The sequence below is a fragment of the Sebastes fasciatus genome, chromosome 15 (assembly GCF_043250625.1).
Source record: "Sebastes fasciatus isolate fSebFas1 chromosome 15, fSebFas1.pri, whole genome shotgun sequence".
Taxonomy (NCBI): Eukaryota; Metazoa; Chordata; class Actinopteri; order Perciformes; family Sebastidae; genus Sebastes; species Sebastes fasciatus.
In genome coordinates, this window is record NC_133809.1 from 27,245,400 (window position 1) to 27,255,727 (window position 10,328).

A 10,328-nucleotide genomic window follows, 5' to 3' on the forward strand; every position below is an offset into this window, starting at 1 on the left:
TGTTTTTTAGGCATTCGTAGATATCGAGTTCATCATTCTGGCACAGAAAACTCCAAAGAGATGCTTTAATGCTCAGCGCATCTATGTGAGCGCGCGTGTGTGTCGCGCGACTTTAAAAAACAGTGTGTGTCCACGCGCTCTTTACCTATCTATCTATCTATAGATTTTAATATTTTAATATGTTTCCTGTACTGATGATCAGTAACCGGACCGGGACCCCGCGCGCTGCTGATAGAGTCCGGAGCTCAGTGTGCGCGAGGAGGGAGGGAATCCCTCCAGTGTGTGACGCTTCCTCTTTACCAAGGAAACCCACACGCGCTCTCTGACGCAACTGCCCATTTTAGGAAACATGCGTCAATGGACCGAAGCAAGTCAGACAAACCGTGAACTCCGCAGCAGCCCGCTGACGTTCGTATCAGAAAATAAACTTGTCCACATTATATTGTGAGCTGCTGCTTTCTACTGCTGCTTCTCCATCATATCTCCAGTTGTCCGCTGGTTGAAGCTCGGTCACGGCGGATCCGAGTTTCTCTCTGAGAGCCTTATCCAGACACCACCCCTCCCTTTGGATGGAAGTCGCACCGCCCATGTCGTGACGTAGTTGTTTCGTTGGTGTTGAAAAGCCGTTGCAGTTCTTCATAGTGCCATTGAAGTGAGTCATCTCTAGGAAGTGTGGTAAAAAAAAGAGAGAAAAAAAAAAGTTCGAACTGTTCCGTGAGCAGCAGATAGCTCCAGATTAGAGCGTGTATAGCACGGAAAATAGAGAGAGAAGATTAGCCCGGCAGAGAAGCTGGAAAGCGAGTGTTAACCTGCAGTGAGTCACTCTGGTAATTTACAGGTTCACTTTGTCTCGACTGGATGTGACTGCTGAAGGTGTGCTGCTGACTTTAGGTTGAAGTTTGCGCACCTGAGAGGATCTGCAATAGTGTATAGTATTATTTACCTGCGCGGCTCCAGAATAATACAAGCACAATAAGAAACCTACAAGCAGGAAGCACGCAAGAAAAATCTCTTAATTCTAACTGGCAGTGATGTTTTAGGTTAGTTTAAATAGAGGAGCGTTATTGCACTTCAACTCTTCTCTGGATATCCCAAATTAACAACGTCTCCAGTCAGAGGATTTTTTTTTTCTTCAGTTGGTGCCTTTTTTACTGCGAGGATTTAAAAAGAAAAAGGAGGGAGTTTCAGATCTCAACCAGTCTTACTGAAATCTCCCTATTTCCTGGACCATGTACCAGGACTACTCCGGGAACTACGACACGTCGTCCCGCGGCAGCAGCACCTCTCCGGCCCAGCCAGAGTCCTTCACAAGCGGCAGCAGCACGATCGGAAGTCCGATCTCTACCTCAAGCTACCAGGTAACACAAGGAAACACCGGACATTACCTAGAAATACTAGTCTACCTAGAGCCTGTACTGTATGCTTGCCTTTATTTCCATGTCAAATGCGCAACATCTGAACAAAATATACATATTTGTCGTATAGATTTCCTTTTTTGTCACCATATACGCGCTTCCATCCGTTATTAGATTTTAAAAAAGCATTCTCCAGGTGGGAAAAAACCGGATGAACCCAATGACACATATCGCATCGGTGACTCAACAGATGCAGGACTCGATCTATTCACAAGTATTTTGGACTCATTCCATTTTCAATTTCTGCCATCTAAACACCATCGGATGATGTACTTTTTTTTTTTTTGATCAAATTTGCGCACTGGCTATAGTGCGCACAGTAAGTGGCGAATATGTGGTGATTTTGCACATGTAAATACAAAAACATATTTTCCTTCACTTGGTACTCATGGTGAAACAAAACTTCTAAACGTGCAGGTTATACTGGCAGATATAAGGTGGCTTGGTGTGCTGTTTGGTGCAGGAGGAGAATTGGATTTGAATGTGCCTGGCATTTCCAGATTATCAATTTCAGATCCACTGTTTTCTTTTCTAATCTCTCCTATCCGTGTGTAAACTGTCATATTTGTGGGGTCTTTTCGCATTTTACGCGCATTGTAAGGACGCCAATTCCTTTAGAACACATAGTCCTACATGCTGCCACATTGCGCTGGTCTGGCAATAAACAGGGCATAGAGATAAAGCGTATAGAATGCAACAGGCATATACTGCTCGATGCAGGCATTAATGGGTTGGTGAGATGTCTTATTTCTCTTTAGGTATTTTTTGGAGAGCACCAAAGAGACTGATGTGATATAAATTCAGTTAAAAGTTGATATTTGTGACAGATTATTTCTATGAGAAATGACACGGACCATGGATCAGATTGTAGTCTGACATTTTCTTAGACGGGTCTCGCGCTGCACATGGCAGATTCCTCCAGCGGAAGCGCGCACAGACCGGGAGCACAGAAGCCTGTATTTCATGTCCTTACCGAAAAAATACCAAAAATGAAAACGTTCCGAGAGACTGTTTAAAAAAACACAAATCCATCTCCTGGATTTCATCAGAGGATAATAACCTGATCAGTGAGGTATAGGCTACATGTATAGGTGTGCCAGTGTGACGTTATGACGCCGTTCCCAAAGATATTCTCTAATAATAGGATATAAGTCCGGGAAGAGGCGCAACTGTTTACTCGCCAAGTTCTTGCGTCTAGTGCACTTCTGTGGAAAAGCGTCGTCAGGCTCACGCAACATGCCGGTAAATGACTTTTGGCCCGTTGCTCCGGTTCCCTGTAATCACTCACTGGCTGTCTGCTTCCCATTACAGCTACAGCGGGCTGTAACATGACCTCTCTGTTGGCGAATATTGAGACGCGTCAAAACAAACTCCATTTTTATCAGATCAGATCCGTTGAACCGGGGTTTCTCTAGATTAAGTGTTATGACTCTACTGAATATTAATTAAAAAAATAGTAATTTTGTAATGGATTATGTATGAATAATTGTGATGTGTTTTGTTTTTTGTCTGATGGGTCTTACTTGTCTGTCTGTCTATGGTAACAGTATGTCTATTGTATGTGTACTTTTTCTCAAACTGAGCTGCCTATGGATGCAAAATGAATTGCAAACTGACAATAAAGCTGTATCCTATCATATCGTAATATCCTTCACACTCCATTACATATCCATTTATTTCAAATGGGAATTGTAATGCTTCTGTTTTGAAGCCAAACTCGCCAAACATTCCTCTCACATAATTCCTGCTAACTGATCTGTCTTGTTACAGCTGGCTGCTCTCACCCCCCCACACCTCCCCTCCTTACTGGAACTGCCCGCGTTTCTCATGTGCTTAACAAATCCCATACACAATGACTCACCAGCCAGATCAACAAAGTTCCAATAGACTGCCGGGATATCCGACGGAAAGTCGGGAATAACGGAGATATGGGGACGTGCGTAATTTACGCACACAGCTCAGGCAGCCCAGCTGTTTGTGGACTCTAAAGACATGAAGTAATAGTGGTCTCACATAGGTTCCCATACTGGTGATCACTTTTACAGCCAGTTCACACATACATGTAGATTGTAGACATTTATAATACATTTAAAATCTTGTAGGAGGATTTTGATCCATAAATTGAGGAGTTAGTGCCATCAAGTGCCAAGTCATAATATTTTCTTTAGAGCAGGAACATAGTGTCCTGCATCACAGTCTGGCTTTAGACATACCCACACAACTAAGATATTGTGCATCTTTTCGCTTTAAAAAAATATTTTTGTTGATTCCAACATTTAAATTATTAAATTTTTGTCTCAGATTTAAAAACAAAATCCCTCTGGAACAGTTATTCTTCAGTTATTTGGAAGATGCCACTATATGACCCATTACATTATGTATCTATCCAGTCCAAAGTAATATGTATACTTACCTTTCTGCCAGTCCAGACATGTGTAACACTTCCCCAGTGTTTTGTCTTATGGTTATTGTAGTAAAGTGAGATTCTACTGGACAACTTGGGCTTTCCCACATGATTCACGGCATGTGTCACTGTTCCACTCCAGGGGTTACATACACAGTGCCTATGTGGATTGAATCATTACTATAAGCCTGTATTGTGGAAAAAGTGTGTGAATTTGATAACGGTGGGTGGTGGTGGTGGTGGTGTCGGCGGAATGAGGCAGGGCTGCGTAGATAGAGACTAAGATGTATGCATTGACCCATACCAGCATACACGCGGATGACACCCCACTTTACTGGGAGAACGTCCTCAGATGTGATCATGCATCCAAACCTCTCATCACACCTCTTCTCCTCTTTCCAGAAGTACAGGGTCGACATGCCCGGCTCCAACAGTGCCTTCATCCCCACCATCAATGCAATCACGACTAGCCAAGACCTGCAGTGGATGGTGCAGCCCACCGTCATCACCTCCATGTCCAACCCTTACTCCCGCTCGCACCCGTACGGCCACCACCTTGCCAACGGACCGGGGCTGCTGGGGCACAACCCGCTAGCTCGGCCCGGGGTCATCCGCTCCATCGGGGACGCCAGGGGCCGACGCAAGAGGGATGAACAGGTGAGGGGGAATGGGACGGCAAAAAAAGGCCACTATGGGATTTTTTTTGTTTCAATAGTTAGACTTTGATTTCTTTTGATGAAGCTGGATTTTGCTTCCGAAAGTCTTTTACAAAGACGAAGTGTGTTTGTTCTAAAAGCAAAGCAAAACACCTTGAAGGTCACATATTATGCTCATTTTCAGGTTCATACTTGTATTTTGTGTTTCTATTAGAACATGTTTACATGCTGTAATTTTCAAAAAAAACTTTATTTTCCTCATACTGTCTGCCTGAATATGCCTGTATTTACCCTCTGTCTGAAACGCTCCGTTTTAGCGCATTTTGAGGAATTGCAACAGAATTGCGTTGCTAGTCTAAAGCTTGGCTCCATGTGTACTTCCTGTCCGCTGATGTCATTCACATACACACTGCAACCAGGAATAAACTGGGACACATTTAGAATGTTTACGTTTAAAACTGTGTCAAGGGTCTAAATATTGTATATTCGTGACATCACGAATGGGCAGAAATCCTGACAGCTTGTTTCAAACGCAGAGTTTCTGAATACGGGCTGTGTGTATTTCCCTGTGGATTGAGTGTTTCGATACCTTCACAGTATTTATATAGCACTTAAGCCTGCTTTATAATAAAAAAACATGAAAATCTCACTTTTTTATAATATGGGACCTTTAATATTTTTATCATAAATCATTAAATGAGCATGTTTGAAGAAGCAAATTGAGTTTATTTTATCAGGCAAATAGATAATATGTCGTCATCTCGTTATTCTTCTCACAGCCAGCCAGTCAGCTCTTGTTCAACTCGTTGCTTTATATTGATTGTGCGTCTGCCAAACACCTTATTTCACCTGCCGTGTTCCTTCCCTGCTTGTCCGTAGCTCACCCCGGAGGAAGAGGAGAAAAGGAGGGTGAGGCGTGAGAGGAATAAGTTAGCCGCCGCCAAATGCCGCAACCGCAGACGAGAGCTCACAGAGATGCTGCAGGGGGTGAGTAGAAACCTGAAAAAAACTTGGAGCTTCCAGATCAGATCAGAATCTGTTATTGGGTTCTGCTTAAATCACAAAAAAACCTTGTTCCTCTTTTGCAGCAAGCAACAACCTGTTTTGGGGGCATAATTTGCCATGCCTATAGTTGATGCAAAAACACATGCACAGTGAAAAGAAAAGAAGTCACACTGGTTCAGAAGGCTGGCAGGAGTCCAGATTTGTTTAATGAGTGATTGAACCCCACACCTAAATTTGCAATCCTGCGATACTGGTTTGACTCTCGCTGTGTCTCTGAGTGCACGGCCTGAGTGCAAGAGATGACAGGCGATGAAAAGCTTTTTGTCTCGGGCCGCTGCAGACAGAGGTAGGGCTGTCTGTCTCGCAGCATCTAAATGGACTAATTAGCCGAATTACAGCGAGGTGGAGCTTGTCAAAAAAAAAAAAAACAGGAATGGAATTTGCTGTAGGCAGCTGTCTCCGTGAATGAGGGACGTTTTGTAAAAAGGGCCAATTGCTTGTCTCACAATCCCACATTGAAACATACTGCGTGCGCGCACACACATATATAAACACACACACCACAGCGTCTAGGGGGGAAAAAACCTGCCTTTATTCCAACTAAGGAAGTGTCGCCTTCCAGTGAAAAGAACAAGTCATGTTCCTACAACCTCTTTGATTGACTGATATCATTTATTTACCAGGGCACCTCCCTTGGCTCCTTGTGCACAATTTCCTCATACCTTTGCCCATGAGTCAAAGTTCTCAGACAGCCATGTGAGTTTATCTTAATCTGCCCGCTGTCTAGAGCAGACGAACGGCTTTCTATGGGATCTGTCTTTTGTCTTTCATGTGACACGTTAATGACACGCTTTTGATGCAGCAGATCTTATATCTCCGAGACACAAACAATGCACAGTCATTATGGGAAACTCAAATTTGAGATTAAGGTCTAAATGGCTCATGGACAAGTTCCTGATTGTGCTTCTTTCTGTGGTTGGTAAAACTGTAGCAAACAAACAGTGCCCTCTTTTGGCGCTTTGGAGGAACACAGTCTGACCAGCTGATTGTTGAAGAAACTTGAACTGATGGCTAGGGGTGTAAGTTAAAAAATTGAATAATAAAAAATATTGAAAAGATCGAATATCGCAATACTATGTTTTGTGATACTGTATTGATTCTCAAAAACACTGTATTGATTTTTAATTAATAATTTACATGCAAAGATTGACTCAGTCAATACTTTATTTCCTTTGCAAAGAGATGTGCCCTCTCAGTGTACAGTATGTGCCATGCTATGATGTTGGATGTTACAGGGACTGTAATAAATACAAATGCAGATCCCACTGTTCTGATTGCATAAACAAAGTACTTTTTACTCAGATTTTATGCATATGGTGGTGTGTTCTTTATACTATGACATTTTTCCTAAAATGAGATAAAAAAAAAACATCGCAATATATCGCCTTACTTAAAGTATCGCAATATATCACAATATATCGTATCGTATCGCCAGATTCTTGCCAGTACACAGCCACATTTCTTTGCCACCATGTTGACAATTTCTTGGTATTTTGTCACTTAATGTTCATGAAAATGCTGTTGCAGAATTAGTTTTTATCAAATGTAAACTACCCTGCTTATGGACGAGGGTGTTATGGTGCTGAGCATGAACTCACGTCACCATATTTTTTGTCATCTTTCTACTCAAAAATGGAAAAATACTAACGAACCTGCTCCCGTTTCTCTACACAGGAGACTGAAAAGCTGGAGGACGAGAAAGCAGACCTGCAGAAAGAGATCGAGACCCTGCAAAAGGAGAAAGACAAGCTGGAGTTCATGCTGGTTGCCCACAATCCCGTGTGCAAGCTCCCCACCGACGAGCGCCACCAGTCATCGGGGCACCAGCAGCAGCACCAACAGCACCAGCAGCAGCAGCACCAGCAGCACCAGCACCAGCAGCAGTGCGCCCCCCTCCCCCTGACCATGCGCCCCAACATGGCCACCCGGGCCCAGATGAACCACGTGGTGGTGAAGCAAGAGCCGGAGGACAGCGATGTCCTGGGCAAGCCCCAGCGCTCCGTCATCAAGCCCATCTGCCTGGGCGGCGGCGGTGGCGTCGGAGGGATGTACTGCACGGACGGAGACAGCCTGAACACGCCGGTGGTGGCGGCGTCAACCCCGGCCGCCACGCCCAACGCCCCGAGCCTCATATTCACCTACCCGAGCATGCTGGAGCCCGAGAGCCCCTCGCCTTCCTCCGAGTCCTGCTCCAAGGCCCACCGGCGCAGCAGCAGCAGCGGGGACCAGTCCTCGGACTCCCTCAACTCGCCCACCCTCCTGGCGCTCTGAGCGAGGGCTACGCTCGGCACGGCTGAGAAACAAACACTGTGGCTGACGGCAAGCGCGAGGATCAACTCCCCCCCTCCCCCCTACCCTTACCCGTCCCCTTCTTACATCCAGTGTCTTTTAAAGACCCAAGAGCACATTCAAAAGTCCAGACCAAGCTGACCATGTGAGCCGTTTCCCGCCCTCCGCAGGGAGACCCACAAGGGCTACGCCGCGTGTTTCTTCTTGTTCTGTATAAAAAAAATTATCCGTAAGAGTGTGTGCACCGATCCTAAAAAAAAAGTGTCATCCCTTCGCCATTTCAACTCCAGAGTGTCAACTTGTTTACCGGGAAGACAATTCTGAAGACATGCCTGAATCTGGCAATAGTGAGTTGATGTGACTACAACTAGAGAGCGCGTTCTTAATATATATATATATTTTTTGAAAATGTTTAAAAAGCCATGTGGCCGACACTTGCACTCCGCCAAGACGAATCAATAAATCACTAAGCGAGGTCAGCGTTCTACTGGAGTTTCCGAGGAGAGAAAGAGACGATGAGCAAAGACTTCCTCTCATCTCCTCTTCCATTTCGATTTGTCCTTTTTTTGCGTAACTTGGACCTCGATTCAGGAATTGCTACGAGGAGGAGCGTGTACACATTTCTGACGCTATTTCCATCTCTTTCATTGTATTTATGGCCTGTGCTGATTCAATTTTACAGAGTGTTTTTGTTGAGACATTGTCCTCTCCTTAATCTGCCTGTAGAAAAGCAAAATCGGTCCATCCACGTGGTGACCGGAGCACTCCTCAGTGTTGCAAAGGATACGAGCCAACTTTCAATCAATGACTAGTTCCTCAATAATTCCTTCTATTTTGCCATAGTGGCTTGACTTTACAGTAGTATTGGTGTGCTTTTCCTCAGTGATTCTGTACCTGAACTTTACAACCTGTTTATGACAAAGTGTATGTGATTTACATTGATGTCAGGGATATCTCTCATGTGTAGTAGAACCCCGTCGTGGACGACGTTGCACGACTGCAGGCTGCCGTACGGTCTAGCGCTGATAAACTAGGGATGATAAAACTCCATCGCTTCATTGTGTCACCTCGAGACGTCTTTTTGCTCAAGACGACGTTGAGCAAACACCTCCTCCACAGACCTTCTCTCAATGTGTTTCTTACATTCTATAGATAAAAGGTCTTACCTTTTTTTCCAACACTGCCTCTCAGGGCAGGTCAGGTTTCAAAAAGCCAAAAAAAGGTTTTTTTTGTAGTCCTGTAATTCGTCCGTCTTTGTCTAAAAGGAGGGATTTTTGCTCAAATTTGAAACAAAAGAAGAAAAGCCACTGTGGTCTAGACTGTCGCCAGCTGCCAATGATGTCAACCCTGTTTATACTGTGTTTGTAAAGCTGTCACTTTTAGTAAAGAAATGATGTTTAAACTCAAGTCAGATGTGCTGATTTTACGGGTGTACGCCGACACCGAGGTACTCTGTAGTGGAACAAGGGCCAGTTCACTTTATGACAATAAGGAAGGGACGAGAAGGACTCTTTTTTTTACAGCTGGCCTGAGACGAAAGAGGGGACACCTTGAGAAGATGTAATATTTCTGAAGTTCTACAAAGCACTTCTTTTTCATTATTTTTACATGTGTGTATCTTAAAAGGGATGAGGGTTTTCAATACCGTGCACTGAGAGGGACGCAACAGCGATATTTGGGCCTTTTTTGTTCTGTTTACTTCAAACATTCCTAATGAATTTAATGTCAGGGGTCGAAGGGGAGGGAGGTGTCATCTTTCGTCATCAGAGGAATAAAAGTTGTGGTTGGAAGACTTTTTTTGTTGTGCTGGATGCAGAAAAAAACAGACTTTGCAATTCAATACAAGCTGCTGCTACTGTGGAAAGAACGCGTTTATCTTCTGATGGCGTGGGGTTTGATGTCGCGTGGATGCAACGGGGAATCTTTGACAACATAAAGAAGTGAATCGATAACCAAAAAAAACGTGACCATGGGCGAGTCCGATATGTCTGTATGTTGGAATATCCTGCAGCCCCTCGACACACATAGGAAAGCCATTGACTGTAGATCTTCTGCTGTACATGTCATCTACTGTCTGTCGCCTGTTTTCAACTACTATTACTTCTTTTTCCAAATGCTTTAACTGTTTAAAATGATTCAAAATTAATAAAAAACAGCAATATGTATAGCAGTGTTTGTTAATTTAAATGAATAATAATAATAAAAAAACAATAATTTTCAACCTGAAATTGTCCTATTTCGTTCATGGGGATGCACTTACAGTATCATTCAGTTAACTGACAAAACACTTTCTTCAAAGGGCTGCTATTATTATGTTAAATATTATCACCCTGTGTATCAATCATTCTGATCATTCCAATATAAGGTTGACGCTATTTTTGACTTGATTGGTGGAATCAAAAGAGAATAAGCTAAAGAAGTTAACAACATGTAGCTGATAAAAAAAGACAAAAAAGACAAAGGAAAGAGCAAAAAACATTATTTCAGAATTCATTCAAG

The 10,328-nt window shown here is 43.6% G+C and overlaps 1 protein-coding gene across 2 annotated transcripts; it reads left to right on the forward strand.

Moving 5' to 3' along the window:
* The first annotated feature begins 627 nt into the window (after positions 1 to 627).
* Positions 628 to 10,050, forward strand: fosl2 (FOS like 2, AP-1 transcription factor subunit). Of its 2 annotated transcripts, none has more exons than XM_074609838.1 (4): positions 628 to 1,358; positions 4,225 to 4,476; positions 5,355 to 5,462; positions 7,215 to 10,050. In XM_074609838.1, exons 1-4 carry the CDS (start codon positions 1,230 to 1,232, stop codon positions 7,809 to 7,811), a joined length of 1,086 nt encoding a protein of 361 aa, XP_074465939.1. In that variant the 5' UTR covers positions 628 to 1,229; the 3' UTR covers positions 7,812 to 10,050. The 2 variants fall into 2 exon arrangements, with proteins under 2 accessions (XP_074465939.1, XP_074465938.1); XM_074609837.1 differs by having other exon boundaries at positions 629 to 1,358; positions 4,222 to 4,476.
* The last annotated feature ends 278 nt before the right edge of the window (positions 10,051 to 10,328 follow it).